This window comes from Doryrhamphus excisus, chromosome 1 (genome assembly GCF_030265055.1).
Source record: "Doryrhamphus excisus isolate RoL2022-K1 chromosome 1, RoL_Dexc_1.0, whole genome shotgun sequence".
Lineage (NCBI taxonomy): Eukaryota > Metazoa > Chordata > Actinopteri > Syngnathiformes > Syngnathidae > Doryrhamphus > Doryrhamphus excisus.
The window spans coordinates 40,874,323-40,891,884 of record NC_080466.1 but is presented as its reverse complement, the minus strand read 5'-3'; the positions used below and the strand labels follow the sequence as shown (position 1 = coordinate 40,891,884).

Genomic DNA, 17,562 nt, shown 5'->3' with positions numbered 1-17,562 from the left:
GAGTGGTCTTAAATTGGGGTCAATGTGGTAATGTCACAACATGCGTGCAATCATCAGACGTGTGATGACCGATGTGTGTCGTTTCTCAGGAGAACACGTCAGACTGTGGGCGGGGCCACTCCCTCCAGCCTCGCCTCTCCACGCTACTGCTGATTCAGCTGCTTCTGCTTTACCCCGTGGTCAGCCCTCACGCTCGCTCTCTACTACATTAATCTACCAGCACACACCAACCACCCTTCTAGCCGCCCCGAGCTTCTCCCCTCACGACTACCACCACCCAACATAGTTTTATCGCCAATGATGGGACTTCCCATCTTAGCGGGTCGGAAGCCCTGAGCGCCGCCTTCTAGCCAGCTCGCTTTGCTCACAATGTGTGTCCTCAGCCGAGGTCGTCCCGCCGTCCCGCCGTCCCTCCCCACGTGAGAAGTAGACAATTTCATGTCACTTTTTTTTAAGTTACATTTTGTTGACAAAAAAAAGGGACTTTATTTATGCACTCAAATATCTACTTGCCAAAATGAGATAGACTTTCATGTGGTCTTACTTTTGTAGCCAAAAAGACACATTTCCATGACTGGTGAGACGGACGTGAGGCATGCTTGTATTTCATGACAAGGACACATAAACGCCCGTACTGTCATGGCAATGATGTGCTCATATTCACAACATGAGGCTCACACGCTAGTGATGCATTTCCATAGTTAGCACAGACCGAGAGCTACAAACAAACAAAACAAACCTCTCTGACCAAACATCACCTCTGACGCAACTCATCAGGCAACTCATTAGGCCACGCTGAAAAGAAAAGGCGGGATATTGCAATTTTATGTAAATAAAAAAATCACTTTATGTATTATATTAAGATAATCTTAGAAAAAAAAAGTGATTTTATGAGACGTCGTAATCTTACACGAAAAAAAATGTACATTTTCAATCAATATTGACGTGATTTTGTGGGGAAAATGATTCAGCAAGAAAAAAGCTTGTAAGGCCTAATAAAAAAAATGACATTTTTAGAAGAATCAAGCATAATTTCAAAACAAAAAAGTGAGATCATGACATCTTGCATAATCTTATAAGCATACACTTGCTGTTTTACATGAATTCTATGAGAAAAAGTTGTCATTTTACAAGAAATTCAGAGAAAATTACCCCCCCAGAATAAATATAGGAAAGCATAATCTCACAAGAAAAGTCATATTCCTTCAAGAACAGAATCTATGAAGAAAAAGTAAAAGAAAAATACAAAGAAAATACATCTTAATCTAAGTCCTAATCCTACAGGACTAAATGATACTCTTGCAAGAATAGAGCCATAATTGTGTGTGAATAAAGTTGCAATCTTAGACGACTTAAGTCCTTCTCTTACAAGAAAAAAAATCATCATTGTACGACAATAAAGGCGGAATCAAGCATAAAGTTGTAACTGTACAAGAATCAAGTCATAGTCTGGTAAGAATTAAGGCCTACTCTTGCAAGAATAGTCACAATTATGCCAGAATACAATTGGAATTTTAAAAGATCAAGGTCCTACTCTTGCCAGAATCAAGTACAGAATTGTACAAAAATACAATCAGAATGAAAAAATGAATAAATCCTACTTTTGCAAGAATAAAGTCGGACTCTTCCAATAATAACTGTCATAACTAAAATAATATAGTCGGAATCTTAAAAGAATGAATTCCTGCTCTTGCTAGAATATAATCATAATTCATTTATTCATTCATTTTCTACTGCTTATCCTCACGAGGGTCGCAGGGGGGTTGGAGCCTATCCCAGCTGTCTTCGGGCGTGAGGCGGGGTACACCCTGGACTGGTGGCCAGCCAATCACAGGGCACATATAGACAAACAACCATTCACACTCAAACATTCATACCTATGGACAATTTGGAGTCGCTAATTAACCTAGCATGTTTTTGGAATGTGGGAGGAAACCGGAGTACCCGGAGAAAACCCACGCATGCACGGGGAGATGGAATTGAACTCGGGTCTCCTAGCTGTGAGGTCTACGCGATAACCACACGGCCACCGTGCAGCCCATAATCATAATTGTAAAATAATAAATTCCGAATCAAATTTTTGTCAGAATAGAGTTCTAATTATACAAGAATGAAGTCGTACTCTTGCAAGAATAACAAGCGTAAGCGTGCACGTTGTCCGCGTTAGCCCGAAGACTATCAAGTGACGCCGCGTTGTCCGATTGGTTTTTCTTTCTTTTCAGCGTGGCTCTAATCCTTTATAAGCTTCTTCAGTCCGACCGACTCAAATAGTCAACACATTTATTTGAACACGGGTGGGGGGGGGCACTAACTAAATATGGCCGTCACACGCAGTAAGTAGAGTAGTCATGTGATCGTCATGTTAGACTGTTTCATAGTGCCTTGATGCACTCTGTTGTGGACGACTGTATAGTACTTTTTTTTTTTTAATAAAGCAGCCATGTTGGAGAATCAGCTTTCTGTGGAGCACATTTGCATCATCACACGGTGACACCATAAGGCACCTAGCCATGTCTTGGACACCGTTTTATTTGGACATACCTTTTTATGGATTGGGCCACACGACTGCTGTCGTTCCGCCCGATTCCGTGTGTGTGTGTTTGCATTTGCTGAGTGGAATGTTGTGGAAATGTGAAGGATGACAGTGGATTTTCTTCTTTGTGTGTTGCGGTTCGACACAAACCAGTGTTATGGAGGTTTAAAAAAAAAAAAAAAAGAGGGATTTACTGCTTGTGCTGAAAGAATGTGCTCGTCGGTGGATGTGTTTTGCGTTTTCTGATGCAACGTAGTAAAAAACGCCGCCTCTATATAAATGCCTTAGTGTCACACACATACACGCGCACCTCACACTCATCCCGTAGTACCGCCATATTTTGTCGTCACTATCATCACTATCAATTACAAATGATAATACAGTGGAACCTCTGTAATCCATATGGAAATAATCTGTTCCAGGGTCAAACTGCGTCTTTAATGGCTCGTTTTTGTTTTTATTTTCGTCTTAAAGTCACAGAAGTGTAAAAAGAAGCTGAGATGATGATGTAACATTGTGAGGGTCCTTTGTATTTAATGTCAGCCATGTTGTACTGAGCAGCCTGGACAGATGCCTGTACCACTTTCTTCACTTCCATTCCTCTTTTCTGTGGTTATCATCACCGACACCACCAGCACCCTTCTCACAAAATACAATACGCAAAAAAAAGGAGTGCTTGATAATTCTGGGTGGATATGATGCCATAACCGATCATTCCAATGGGAAAGAAACGCTCCGGTGAAAAAACAAAAAACTTTATCGGTTGCTTGAAATGCCAGGTCTGCCGCATTTGAAAAGTGTAAAATGTTTGCCAGAGACCTCCATGGCATCACACCGGCTGCTTGAAGCATGTGCCCGAATACAGTGCACCTTGCTGGGCCACAGCAGGTGGCTTCCCCCCCTCTATACTCTGGTTCTCCTGATAGTAGTGACATGGTGGTACTAGTAACATCATGATGCTTGATTAGAATTAACCAACAGGTACAGTTGGTCAAATCCTAATTTGTTCCAGTCCTCTTGACGAGTTTTGGGTATTTAAATATTTAAAAAGCCAAAGAAAAAGCAAAACCCACTTAAGGCATCCTGGAGGTGTTGCGTCTTGGAGGTTCCACTGTATTTCGACACACACAAAAAAAGATGAGTGTGTGTAGTTTGGCGGTGTGTATGCCGGCGTCACATGACATGCACTTTTCCTTTGCGCTCCCGTGTCCACTCCCAACGCGCCACGTGCATCCTTCCTTCTTTCCTGCTCTCTAACGCCGCAAAACAAGCACACACACGCACACGAGCGACAAGTGGGACATGATGCACATCAAACGGTTTCATCACCATAACGACGATTCATTCATGATAAGATGGCAGCCAAGGATGTTTTATTACAAGCGAGGGGGGGTCAAACGGGAGGGGGGACTGTGTGTGTGTGTGTGTGTGTGTGTGTCCACGGTGCAGCGAGGACATGTCACACACAAGGCCATGTTGTGGTCATGTGATCCTATGACGATACATTATGTAATGCTCCCATAACAACAATGATAAAGTCAAGCCACGCCTCCTTTAAAGACGCAGGACGATTTAGTTAAGGAAATATTGACTCCAAACACGGCAGCGATTTGTGTTACGTTGTCGCGCTTTGCATTCATTTTTTGTGAAAAACTGCAAGAAATCATATAATTCATCACTTTTCTGATGATTTTTTTTTTTTTTGCTTATAACCTTCTACAGTATTTTGCCACCATAGTATTACAATACAGCGATCAATGATACACTGCAAGAAAATGATTTAAAGCATGACGGTGGGGAAAAAAAAAAGATTCTAAAACCAACCATTATTATTTATATATTATTATATTTTAATTATGGATGTCAGATATTGGATTTTTGACTGTGTAACATGACATATCTCCTGTGGTGGAATGAACACATATGTGTTGTATACAGGATTTTCTTTTAAATGTAAAAATATAATTATAGGTAAATTTTATTTTATTACTTTGTATATATTTTAAATATTTAAAAAAATATTTGATTTTTAAAAAAGACAATGACAAAAAGAAGGTATTGATATAGAAATGAATAAGCGTGCTAAAATGTTTTTTTCTGCACATCATTGATTTCCCTGTTTCCTTGGAGGAGCGCCACCTCCAGGAGCCACTTAGTATCGACACCTCACATGGGAATATAAGGCTATCCTTGCCTGTACGTGCACACACACACACACAGACCCCCCCCCCCCCCCCCCCCCCCCCAGGAGACAGCAACGTCTTCAGGTTAAGTTTTTTGCCAAAATTCAAAGTGTAAAAAAAAAAAAAAAAAATGTGCAAGTAAAAAAATTCCAATGAGGAGGTGGCGAGGGAGGGGTGATGATTAGGAGGAGCCTACAAGAAGGGAAGGGAGCCCCTGGCTGCACTGTGTTGGGAACGCCAGCGTGTATGTGATTGTGTGTAGTGTGTAGTCTGGTGCTATGTGACCATGTTTGACAAGTGTGTTAACAACAAAAAAAAGCAACATTTAGAGAAAAGAACAAGTGAAGTCCGTATATATCATGAATATAAATATAGGAAAACAGCACTGTTGATAAGTTTGAGCTGTCAAGTCAAAAATGGTGTTGATTTGATTTTTTTTTTTTTTTTTTCGTGAGTGAATGAGTGAGTGAACGAGTGAGCGAGGATGAATTTAGCTCCTTCTTGTTTTGGGCTCTGCTAGGTCCAAATGTCGCTCCATTCTTTTGTACAGATGAAGCTACAGTAAAAAAAAAAAAAAAAGAAGAGGGCAAAATTTGTAAAATATTGTGTCTGTGACTCCTTGTAAAATATTTTCAAATGGTTTATTACAGAGAATCAGTTAATAAATAATGTTCATATTTTTCACTTCACTCAAAGTGTCTGCTGTTTTCTCACACACACACACACACACACACACACACGTACCTCACAGTTTGGCGAGGAAGTCGATGAGAAGTCTGTGCCAAGCGTCGGGGTCATCCAGGTAGCAGGGATGCCCCGCCCCTTTCATCACAGCCACACTGTGATTGGCCAGATGGCGGAGGTTGTTAAACGACGCCTCCCCCAGCTGAGCATCCTGGTCGCCGTAAACGATCAGTGACGCCACCTTTGAGGATAAAAGTCATGATGCTATGCTATTTTATGTGATACTATGTTATGTTATGAGCAGTGACGCTCCTGACCTTCACACTTTGGTACTGTTCAGGGGTGAACTTGTCGGTGCAGATGGGTGCGACAGGGATGTAGGCCCGTAGAAGGTTCTGGTGTTGGATGAGAAACGGGAGGGAGTACATCCCGCTGAGCGAGGGGCTGATGACCACCACGGGGCTGAGCTGAAGTTGCTCACACACGTCCACAAGAAAAGATGCTGGCGCCAGCTCCCCTACTTTCGCCGGGGCCTTTGCTAACTCGGAGCGTCCGAGTCCTTTTTTTTCGATGTCACACAAACAGAAGGCTTGCTATAGCTACAGACAGGATGTTTTATTTTGAAAGATGCTCACCCGGCAGGTCTATGGCGACTGCGCGGCAGCCCGCTTTGGCTAAAGTGTGCAGAGTGCCGTTGTCCAGCCAGTTCTGCGAGGAGAAGCGGATGCCGTGAAGTAGCAAGACGGACATCTTTGTTTCTCCTGAGGAAGGTCGACTTTGTCTGTAGAAGAGCGGAGATGCGCATCCTTCCACTTGCACACTTCCATCGCTCACCTCCACCTCACACATGCTAAAGACACAACAAGTTTGTTATTGTTGTATTTTATTTTTTTATATTTATCTGTGGTGTACAGTATAGCATTATCTTTTCAAGTTGGTGTGCCACTCGCAGCCACTAGAGGGCAGTGCAACTCCTATACCTGGACTTGCATTTACATGGCGTTATATTAACCACTTTTAAAAGTCCTCTCGTCTTTTCTTTGTGCAGTATTTGAGCTTAACAACTGAACTGACTGCCGTTCGGTGCATTTGGTGTACTAGTCATACATTCTAAACTGTTTTTTATTTTTATTTTTACAGACCAACGTTAGCTAGGTTTTCGTACTTGACAGTTGGCTCACGTGACCAGTCGGAGAAAACATATGGTCGAAACTGGTACAAAAACTGTAAAAACTGTCTGTAAAAACAACTCTTTAGATTTGCATCCACACATAACATCGCATGTGCAACTTACATTTCTAGATTAGCCCTAAAAAGATTAGCTAAAAAGAAAAAATACAGTGGTCACTGGCACTAAAGGCTACGATTATGACTTGCTAGCTAAATATTGGTTCATGTACAGCGAAAGATAAACATGTTACATTCATTCATTAATCTTAAAGTGTCAATCAAAAAGATGATTCTTATCTTTGTAATGGCTGGATATTGAATAGGAGCTCTCGCTTTGGAGCTTGTGCAGGTGTACCTAATGAGGTGACCAGGACAGTGCAACATGAATACACATTACTAACTTTTAACATGTAACTTATACCGTAGAAGGTGTTACAGTATTGGTAAGTACGTTTTCTTACCAATACTTTCCCTAAAGTCCCCGACTTTTTAAATCAAGTATCGATTCGTCTTACCTTGTGTGGAGAAAAGTGTCGAACTAAAGACTAAAGGTTGTCTTTTTTTTGTTTTCCGGAAAAACAACAGAAGAGTGGAGAAAAAGGTTTCTCCAATAGAGTTTACCTCCCTCTAGCGTCTTTTGGGAGAATTGCATACAGGGACATGCTGAGAGTGAGTGACGATATTTCACTCTTGATTAATGATTACTCAGCGTATTGATCGCCTCAGATTTGGGGTGAAGGCTTCTGTTTGAATAAGAGCTCAGTGCTCCTGTGTGGGAGGTCGTGCTTAATTCTCAGGATTTGGAATCGTTTTTTCTCGAAAGCTTCTCCCTTTTTTCCAACATTCTACCGGCTCTTCTTGTGATGGAACGTCCTGAAAAAACAACCCGAGTGAGACATCTTTTGTTATTAAGCGAGCTTTCCCTTCCAGCAATGAAAGCGCTGCTGTGTTGTTTACTGACAGCAGGACTGGTCGCAGGTGAGTCTGTTGGACTTTTTATTTAATATTCTACGATATTTGGATTGTTTATTAAGGATTAATTTTTTGTTTCTATTTTCAAAACCTCACTCTTATTTAGCTGCACAACAATCATTACTTTAGCCATATAAATTGTGTGTTGCTGTGTGATGCAGCAGGTCCAAAGGTCATACTGTATTTGCATGCTGCTGCCCAAAATGTTGGACATGCTGGGTACCACGCTGTACTCAATACCCTGCAGGCAGTCTACAATGTTCTCCTGACATCATATTTCCAGGTTACCGCAGTCCCCTCAATGATTTCCAGCGTTCGGAGGGCAGAGAGCTGGTTCCTACCCCCTGGAACTCTGCCCGGGTTCTGATGGTATTGGTCCTAAACCTGGAGGAGTGCGCCGCTCGCTGCTCGCTCTCACTGGACTGCAGGTAGATCACGACACTACTATGGGCAACAGCACTAGTACCACATTTAACAAGTTAGTTGTCACCAGTTTACCGAGTTGTCATGGAAACATGGATGTTTAAATGGCCTATTTGTCTGTTTGGACCTGTGGAGTTTGAACACACGCAAAGAAATACAAACAAATTACATTTTTGTTATAATAATCATTTAAAATTGGAGTTGACAGCAAGAAAATTGAAATTTTTCTGTCAAAATTGACAACAAATACAAGAAAGATTGTCTTTTTTATTTAACAGGGAACTATTATGCTCATTTTGGGCCCTTTGTATTGAGTTACAATACACCTATAGAGCAGCTACACACAATAACCTTCCACAAAATTCTCATATATGCTAGCACAGGGGTAGGCAAACTACGGCCCGGGGGCCACATCCGGCCCGCAAAGTGTTTCAATATGGCCCGCCTGTTCTTTCCAAAGTATTTTATTTAAACTCAACATACAACCTGGCATCGTGGCTTGGGCCAACTTTTTGATGGTTGAAATAGCTGCTTTATCAATTTCGTTATTTGATGTGGTCTGTTGTTTACAAAATACTCCTGGAAAAAGGAGCACAAGCACAATAATAGTAATAATAATAATAATAATAATAAAAATAATAATAATGTTGTCAATAATGATAATAATACTACTATTATATTAATATTGCTGTTAATAATATTAATATAATAATGGTAGTAATATTACAAAATACTCCTGGAAAAAGGAGCACAAGCACAATAATAGTAATACAAATAATAATAATAATAATAATAATAATAATAATAATAATAATAATAATAATAATAATAATAATAATAATAATAATAATAATAATAATGTTGTCAATAATGATAATAATACTACTATTATATTAATATTGTTGTTAATAATATTAATATATCAATTGTAGTAATATTATTATTATTAAGAAAATAATAATAATATAATAACATTACTATAACTCATAATAATAATAATAATACATTTATAACACACTTTACATCAAATAAATTATTTCAAAGTGCACATATAGCAGATTGCATGACACTTTTACATGTAAAATATGTGCAAAAATATAGGTGTTAAAATGGACTGTTACATGTAAAATACTACATAATCCCCCCCGTCAATTTTGTTAAATTAATGCGGCCCGCGAGTCAAAAAGTTTGCCCACCCCTGTGCTAGCATGTCTGCCAAAGTTGTGACTTTACAACTAAAGTCACGTCATAATCCTTTTTCTTTGCCGTCAGAGCGTTCAACTACGAGACGCGTCCGACGCCCACCTGCAGACATCTGCCCTGGGTGGGCGATGGCAGCAACGCGGAGGTGAAGCGTAACGTGAACTGCGACCTTTACGAGAAGAAGGGTAAGACTCGCACGCAGACACCTGCAGTACGTGATGTAGTGCGTAACGTAACAGGAATGCGTGTGATGTGTAGTCTACGTGAGGAAGTGCATCGTGGGTAAAGGCGAGGACTACAGAGGGAAGGTGTTCACCACAAGGAGCGGCCTCACCTGTCAGCAATGGTGGTCCAAGTTTCCGCACGATCACAGGTTAGCGTGGTCGATCATGTGACCAGTGACGTCACACCAGGTGCGTGGGTTGTGATGATGTGTCCGGTGTCCAGGTGGACTCCCTCGCCGACGAACGGCCTGGAGCTGAACTACTGCAGGAATCCAGATGGCGACCGTATCGGGCCGTGGTGCTACACCACCGACCCCGAGCGTCGCTACGAGAGCTGCAGCATCCCTCAGTGCAAAGATGGTATCGCCCACACGCCATAATTATGACTTTCTTATGAAAGGAAAATAAAATGTCTTGGAACTGCGATCATGTCCTTATTAGGCTTTGTAAGCATGTTTACATTGTTGTGTGCAGAGGTGTGCATCACGTGTAACGGCGAGGCCTACAGAGGACAAGTGGACCACACAGTCAGCGGCAGAGAGTGCCAGCGCTGGGACCAGCAGTACCCTCACCAGCACATCTACCAGCCTGAAAAGTAAGTCAGCGCTGCCGCCATCTGTCACCGACTTAGCGGCCATAAGACGACATGTACTACGTGTTCTTGCGTCAGGTATCCTGATAAGAGCTTAGATGACAACTACTGCCGTAACCCTGATGCCTCTCCTGTGCCGTGGTGCTACACCACCGACCCCGACGTGGAGCGAGAGAGCTGCGAGATCAGCAAATGCAGTAAGTTCACATCATTACAAAAATCATACATAACATACAACGACACTTTCAATGGGCTCTACAAAGACGGCAATGATTACTTTGAGGCGAACACGTAATGTGTTTAAAGTAGCACAACAATTATCAATTATCATACCGATAAATCCAATAACATTAAAAATATCTCAGATAATGTGCGCAACTGAGACGAGATGACACATCTCATGTCCTGTCGTAACTTCCCCTGAGCTCACTTGTACAAGTTCCTCTTTCTGAGAAAGACATTTCATGTGCTGGTTGTACACATGGAGAAAAAAAAACACACAAAAAGCCTTCCCAGCCACAGCGACGCCAGCGCTGCGGTGTTGGAAAAGTGCAAAAAGTTTGCCAAAGACCTCCATGGCGTCACACCGGCTGCTCGGTGCATGTGCCCGAATACAGTGCACCTTGCTGGGCCACAGCAGGTGCCTCCTCCTGCTCTATACTCTGGTTCTCCTGATAGTAGTGATGAGGTATAGTAATGATATTTGATTAGGACTAATCAACAGTTAGAGTTGGTAAAAATCTCCTTCTTTGTGCTGGAACTAGAATTAAATGTTTTTTTTTTTTAAAGTAGAAAGTTATCGTGCATCTCCAGTTAATTTGCTATAAGTTTCACGCTAGTTTCTTCCAATTGCGAGCCAAATAAACTCCCACTGGTTATTTCCCAAACTCGCAACACTACATGAGTTGCGCAATAAGCAGCAGCAACTTTGGATTTTCCCCAGTCTTTACCACATATTGCGCCATCTGGTGGTATAGCCGAGTCACAAACCTCACTAGTTAGCTATGCGATAAACTACTATTAAATATTATGGAACAATATTAGGCCAAAGCGCAGTTTAGTTTTGTATATTTGCCTCAAACAAATTGGATTTGTATGCTACCTAATGATTCCACGCAGACAACTTCATTTTAGTCCGAAATATTTTTTTATTCGTTTAAAATTGAAGACGTAGCCAGCAATATTATTTACAGTACTATATTTAAATTACGCTTTTCCAACCTTTCTTCTACTTCCTTCCCACAGCCGAGGTGCGCGTGGAGAAACGTCAGCGCTCCAGCTTCACCACAAACTGTTTCCGCGGCCGAGGGGAGGACTACCGTGGAAAAGTCAACGAGACCACGTCAGGCATCCCGTGCCAACGGTGGGACGCGCAGCATCCTCACGAGCATCCCTTCTACCCAAACACCTACGAATGCAAGTAAGTCGAGTAAGCTGGCGGGAAGACATGATGCTTTCTTTAAAGGGACAGGGACATTTTTGGAATGATTGTTGCAATTTAGGGGTTTGGAGGAGAACTACTGTCGCAACCCAGATGGCTCGGAGGCTCCCTGGTGCTTCACGTCTGTACCCGAGATGCGGACTGCGCTCTGCTTACAGATCAAACGCTGTGCAGACGACATCGAAGCAGAGGGTTGGTCCTCACATTTTACACAAATATCCACAGACAATGAAATTCATTCATCACAAATATAAGACGACCCCTTCATCGAATATCTATTCAAACGACAGGAGCGATGGGAAAGGAGGGCAAAGGAGGATTGACTGATATGCTTTATACTGTTTCTTCAAATTAGCATCTCCTCCTCTCTCGTTTGCTAACGACCTGTGAGACACCTTTTTTCCTAGCGGGTCAATGGTGTGTGTGTGTGAGTGACAGGAAGAAAAGCTCCGACTCACATTTGGCGCCACCTTTTGGTTTGCATGTATAAATCTCTCCAAGTGACAACTGTAATCGGCATTGTTAATGTATAACATACTTTATATAAATTCATAATAAAGGACACAATACATTCATTTGTTATGACAAGCTATGGAAAAAAAAACGCTTTGCATAAACAATAATCAGTCGATACTAACCTGCATGATGATTTTTGTTCACGTGTGATTTCCTCTTGTTAGATTGCTACCATGAAAATGGGAAAAACTACCGAGGCATGGTGCGCAAAACCCGCAAAGGCATCACCTGCCAAAAATGGAACGTGAACAACCCTCACCGCACCAAGTATGACAGATGGATTACATCGTTGGTCATTCCATGATGTGTGCAGCACATGTCCGATTTGTCACCTTCCTGTCATGTCCAGAATAAACCCAAGGACGCACCCCGACGCCAACCTGACAGAGAACTACTGTCGGAACCCGGACGGGGATCAACACGGGCCCTGGTGCTACACCACCGACCCCAAAACCGAGTTTGACTACTGCGCCATCAAGCAGTGCGGTACTGACTGATGTCACTGTGTTTGTTATTTTGAAACTTGTGACAAAAAAAAGCTTCTGTAAATAATTTTTCCCTTTTAACCAGCTGGAGAGAAAGTGTCGCTGATCGAACCAGTGGGTATGTTATGCAATCCATGCCTTGATATTTGAAATCACAGGAGGAAAATAAACCTTTTTCCTTTGTCCTTGTAGAAAAGGTTGAGTTCAGTGAGTGTGGGAAAAGAGAGGACCGTTTCCAAAGGACAAGGTTACGCATCGTCAACGGAATACCCGGGAACTCGCCATGGACGGTTAGCCTGAGAGACAGGTATACAAAACCAAAACAAAACGAATCCACGCCCTGCTGCAGTTGACCTCTCACCCCCTTACCCTGGCAGGAAAGGAAACCATTTTTGTGGAGGGGCCCTGGTGAACGCCAGATGGGTGATCAGCACCAAGCAGTGTTTCTCCTCCTGGTAAACATCTCCCTATACGTACAGCGTTTACGTCTTATGCTCACAGTCCAAAACATTAGGTACACTTGCGGTGCCAATGCAAAAATGTATAATAATAGATAATAATGCTCATTTTTGGCTGCACAGCTAGAAGACCCGAGTTCAATCCCACCCTCGGCCATCTCTGTGTGGAGTTTGCATGTTCTCCCCGTGCATGTGTGGGGTTTTTCCGGGTACTCCGGTTTCCTCCCACATTCCAAAAACATGCTAGGTTAATTGGCCACTCCAAATTGTCCATAGGTATGAATGTGAGTGTGAATGGTTGTTTGTCTATATGTGCCCTGTGATTGGCTGGCCACCAGTCCAGGGTGTACCCGAAGACAGCTGGGATAGGCTCCAGCACCCCGCGCGACCCTCGTGAGGATAAGCAGTAGAAAATGAATGAATGAATGCTAATTTTTGACTTACACTGTTGCTTTTTCATTGTGTGTATAAATTTTAAATACAGCGTTCCCTCGTTTATCACAGGGGATTTTGTTCCCAAAATAGCCTGCAGTCAGTGAAATCCATTTTTTTTAACAAATATTATATATGTTTTAAGGCTGTAATGAACTTTTTCTCATATATTAAACACTCTTAAAGTTCAAATGTCCTTTGAATTATAATGATTAACCTTCAAGGTTGGACACAACAAATCTGTATTCTTGGTGTTAAATCTTACCAAAGTTCCAGATAATGAGATTAAAAGAAGTTTGGGATGGCTCAAAACGCTCGCTTTCAAAAACGGTTCCTTTGTGACGTCACAGAAGGGGAGGGGCTTCCTAATACTGTGTGTAAAGCTCTGCTTCGTTTTCGCGGGAACCACCAAATCCAAAGAAACACAGCTGAATAGGTGCAGATTCTGGAAGAACTATAAAGCTTTGTGTGCTGGTTTTGGTGTGTAGCTGCTCTCTAGGAGTCCACAAGTCAATACAAAGGGCTGTAAAATGAGCATAATGGCTCCTCCTTTAAGTCACTCATGCGTATTTCACTCCTGTGGCAGTGCCTCTTTGTCGTCCTGGCGCCGTTTTTGCCGTCCTGTAGCGTTTTTGTATTGTTGCTACAACATATTGCTACTGTCGTCGTGCTGCTCCTCCTCAGAAGATGCATTTATTCCATAATGGCGCCCTACAGCTGCAACGTCTACCTTCCTTCAGCATGTCCAGAAGTCCAACTTTGTGTACGATGGTTAGCATCTTCCTTTAGCGTCTTCGTTTTGTCAACATGGGGGCTTTTGTCAGGGTAAAAAAACAGCCCAACGTGATTCATTGACAAAAGTCAGAGAAAAAAATTAGCAGTAGCTAATGTTGTGATTGGTCCATCAAGTAACTTGTTACAAACGTGTTGTGTTCTCAGCTACGTGGACCTGCCGGGCTACTCGGCCATGATGGGAACTCTCTTTCGTGATCCTCAGGAAGGCGAGCCCGGCGTGCAGACCATCCCGCTCACCAAGATCGTGTGCGGGCCGTCCGAGTCTCAGCTGGTCATGCTACAGCTGGAACAGTGTGTACACTGCTCGCACACACACACACACACACACACACACACACACACACCATCTCAGTCTTACACGGGCTTCTCTTTCTCTTTGTAGCCCCGCTCAGTTTAATGAACGCGTCTCTCAGATTTGCCTCCCCCCTGAGCGCTACATCGTGGCTGAGCAGACCATTTGTGAGATAGCGGGATGGGGCGAGACCAAAGGCAAGTACACTAATCCCTCGTTTGTGGCAGTTGATTGGTTCCACACCAGGAAGTAAGATTCATTATCAATAAACACAATATTTCTGTAGTTATGGGAAAGAAAACCTGTTTACAGTCTTCTATATGCTATTTTTGACATGATTAGAGCCCTCTTGATATGAAATAGCACCCCTATAGTCACATTTACACAGTAGACATACTCATATGAGCAGTTTCATGTTTTATTCATGAGCTGAATGAACTTGTGGAACGGACAGAAGCAACATCAGGAGGTTGCCGACAGCCGCAGTTGTTCATGCTAATGTTTTTTGACCCGCCACTAATTAGAGACACCGGCAGTTATGACGAAGACTATGCGAGATGAGGCATTAAAGATGGTGGATCTATAGACACAGATGACACAACCATAAATACCCGACCCACCCAGACTCTAACCCATTCCTTCCTTCCCTTTCAAGGCACCGGAGACGAGAGCGTCCTCAACGTGGCCCACATACCAGTTCTCAGCAACAGGGACTGTAACAAATACTTCAGAGGCCGCGTCCGGGAGAATGAGATGTGCACCAGCTCTTTCCAGGGCGGGGTCGGCGCCTGTGAGGTGGGTGACCAACAGAACCGATGCCGTAATATTGGTTACTGCTCAGTTAGCCTTAAAGGGGACCTGTTATGCTCATTTTCTGGCCCTTTGTATTGAGTTGTGGACTCCTATAGAGCAGCTACACACAATAACCTGCACAGAAAGCCTTTTTAGATCTTCCAGAATCTGCACCTATTCCATCTGTATTTCCAAAACGGCATTAATGCACTTTTCCTAGTGAGAGTGTGAAATACCGTTGGCAGATGAATATATTTTTCTCTTGCCGGGAATCACCAACTTCAACCACTTCTGCCTGAGCTTGCCTCGTAAAAAGATAGCCATAGCGAAGAACCGTAAACAGAACGAAGCGCAGCTGTGGGGAGGGCAGTCCTAGAGCGTATCTGGTCTACAGTGCATGCCCATATAAGGACGCCTGGGTCCTTATATCTGAAACTAAGAACTCTGAAACCAAGATTGCGTATCATTTAACTGGCAATACAATTACATCAACATGGAAATGTAATCGATTTATTCTAATCTTCTAGTTTTATCAGCACCAAGCAGTGTTTCTCCTCCTGGTAAACATCTCCCCTACGTGTAGCGTTTATGTCTTATGCTCACAGGCCAAAACATTAGGTACACTTGCGGTGCCAATGCAAAAATGTATAATAATAGATAATAATGCTCATTTTTGGCTGCACAGCTAGAAGACCCGAGTTCAATCCCACCCTTGGCCATCTCTGTGTGGAGTTTGCATGTTCTCCCCATGCATGTGTGTTTTTTTTCCGGGTACTCCGGTTTCCTCCCACATTCCAAAAACATGCTAGGTTAATTAGCGACTCCAAATTGTCCATAGGTATGAATGTGAGTGTGAATGGTTGTTTGTCTATATGTGCCCTGTGATTGGTTGGTGACCGGTCCAGGGTGTACCCCGCCTCTCGCCCGAAGACAGCTGGGATAGGCTCCAGCACCCCCGCGACCCAGCTACAAATTATATAGCTCCCAAATTTCGTTCTTTATCTTGTGTCATATTCTGATGGGCTACGCTAAGCCACAGCACCTGAAGGTAAAAAGCTACATCACCGCTTTCTCCCGTGTGCCTGCAGAGAGACTACGGCGGCCCGTTGGCGTGCCAGAACCTGGACTGCTGGGTTCTGGAGGGGGTGATCATCCCGATGAGGCGCTGCGGACACCCGGGACAACCCAACATCTTCATCCGTGTGTCGGTCTACGTGGACTGGATCAAGAAGGTCATGGGTTTTGCTTAGGGCAGTGGGTGTCCAATCTTTTTTTTTAATTTTTTTCCAGGAATGGCTCTTTGAGACAAGTTGAAGATTGGAGATGCTATAAGCAATCCAATGGAGGTTCATGTAGGCTGAACTATCCGAGCAAAATATTCACAGCTTAGCTTTGTGTTATATAGATGATGAAAAATAGTCTTATATACGTACAGTCGTCTGATATTAATCAATTCATTGTGTTTTTATCACCTCATTATGGTGCAGCATGTATCATAATAATACCACACGTGCATGCATAAGAGAACTGTAACATATAAAGTATTACTTTGTGCGCTAACCGTTCGTTCAATGGAGCCCCAAAGCACCTTCTCTCACCTCCCCACCCCTCCCCTTGCCTCGCCATTTCTAAAGAAATCCCTCTTCAGTCTGTCTTTTGATGGCGGCCCCCACCGCCAAAGATACGCCTTTGTGCCTAATGCCCAACTGTATGCGCTGCACATTCTTTCTAGTTCTATAGGAGGATTTTTCTAACGCGCTCCTGATGAGCCCACGGAATTCAGCCTAAGTAAACCTCAAGATCACAGTCCAAAAGAATCTCAGACACACCAGCCTGCATCGGGCCGCTGGACCCCACTCATTCCATCCCCCCCACCCCCCCACTTCCTCTCTGACTTGTCATTGGCTGCACTTTGTGCATCATTCTCTTCACTTTCACTCATATTTATGCCGGCTGACTTATTTCATATCATTCATAAATGACTGTGGCTTCTTCTCAGCGACACCAGACTTCTGGGAAAATAAATAGACTTTTTTTTTTTAATAAAGAAATATGAAAGTGTTTTCTTGTTTTGACGTCTACACTTTATGCTAATAGATGTGGCATACTGAGAAATATACCTAGGGGGAAAAAATCAGACACATGCTGACTCATATTTATGCTTATAAATGATTGAATTATTATTAAGTTTTCTTCAAATTATTCACCATGATCACTTTCACAATCTGGAAAATAACTAGCAACAGGGAAATGATATGATTATGACTATTATGATGCCCGTGTGGAGTTTTTCCGTGGGTTTTCTCCGGGTACTTCGGTTTCCTCCCACATTCCGACTCCAAATTATCCATAGGTATGAATGTGAGT

The 17,562-nt window shown here is 42.8% G+C and overlaps 3 protein-coding genes across 9 annotated transcripts in view; 2 read left to right on the top strand and 1 right to left on the bottom strand.

Moving 5' to 3' along the window:
• Positions 1 to 6,923, top strand: part of cacna2d2a (calcium channel, voltage-dependent, alpha 2/delta subunit 2a) — a 181,353-nt gene extending 174,430 nt beyond the window's left edge. For 3 of the 6 annotated variants that reach the window (XM_058065848.1, XM_058065837.1, XM_058065829.1), the window contains one exon: positions 90 to 6,922. In XM_058065848.1, the coding sequence (XP_057921831.1) occupies positions 90 to 212 (123 nt within the window). In that variant the 3' untranslated portion in view covers positions 213 to 6,922. Of the gene's footprint in view, positions 1 to 89 lie in introns of all 6 variants that reach the window. The other 3 variants (XM_058065870.1, XM_058065856.1, XM_058065865.1) reach the window with 3 other exon arrangements.
• On the bottom strand, positions 4,772 to 7,436 carry abhd14b (abhydrolase domain containing 14B). Of its 2 annotated transcripts, none has more exons than XM_058065930.1 (5): positions 7,086 to 7,436; positions 6,036 to 6,250; positions 5,718 to 5,959; positions 5,466 to 5,641; positions 4,772 to 5,272 (listed from the first exon to the last, which is right to left on the bottom strand). In XM_058065930.1, the coding sequence occupies exons 2-5, from the start codon at positions 6,247 to 6,249 to the stop codon at positions 5,233 to 5,235; spliced, it is 672 nt and encodes a 223-aa protein (XP_057921913.1). In that variant the 5' UTR covers position 6,250; positions 7,086 to 7,436; the 3' UTR covers positions 4,772 to 5,232. The 2 variants fall into 2 exon arrangements, with proteins under 2 accessions (XP_057921913.1, XP_057921920.1); XM_058065937.1 differs by having other exon boundaries at positions 5,461 to 5,641; positions 7,086 to 7,407.
• Positions 7,319 to 17,256, top strand: mst1 (macrophage stimulating 1). Its single transcript, XM_058065881.1, has 18 exons — positions 7,319 to 7,548; positions 7,826 to 7,970; positions 9,238 to 9,353; positions 9,427 to 9,541; positions 9,616 to 9,752; positions 9,867 to 9,987; positions 10,063 to 10,181; positions 11,230 to 11,404; positions 11,487 to 11,617; positions 12,106 to 12,208; positions 12,291 to 12,427; positions 12,512 to 12,544; positions 12,619 to 12,733; positions 12,804 to 12,881; positions 14,256 to 14,402; positions 14,494 to 14,600; positions 15,059 to 15,198; positions 16,284 to 17,256. Exons 1-18 carry the CDS (start codon positions 7,434 to 7,436, stop codon positions 16,443 to 16,445), a joined length of 2,196 nt encoding a protein of 731 aa, XP_057921864.1. The 5' UTR covers positions 7,319 to 7,433; the 3' UTR covers positions 16,446 to 17,256.
• The last annotated feature ends 306 nt before the right edge of the window (positions 17,257 to 17,562 follow it).

Bases quoted from the DNA above. Each gene is read 5' to 3' on its own strand.
- abhd14b (XM_058065930.1), bottom strand. From the start codon at position 6,249: ATGTGTGAGGTGGAGGTGAGCGATGGAAGTGTGCAAGTGGAAGGATGC. The intron at 5,960-6,035 runs GTGAGCATCTTT...TCGAAAAAAAAG, and splicing joins AGTCGCCATAGACCTGCCGG to GACTCGGACGCTCCGAGTTA. The intron at 5,273-5,465 runs GTGAGGTACGTG...TTTTTACTGTAG, and splicing joins ATCGACTTCCTCGCCAAACT to CTTCATCTGTACAAAAGAAT.
- mst1 (XM_058065881.1), top strand. From the start codon at position 7,434: ATGGAACGTCCTGAAAAAACAACCCGAGTGAGACATCTTTTGTTATTA. The intron at 9,988-10,062 runs GTAAGTCAGCGC...TTCTTGCGTCAG, and splicing joins CACATCTACCAGCCTGAAAA to GTATCCTGATAAGAGCTTAG. The intron at 14,601-15,058 runs GCAAGTACACTA...TTCCCTTTCAAG, and splicing joins GGGATGGGGCGAGACCAAAG to GCACCGGAGACGAGAGCGTC.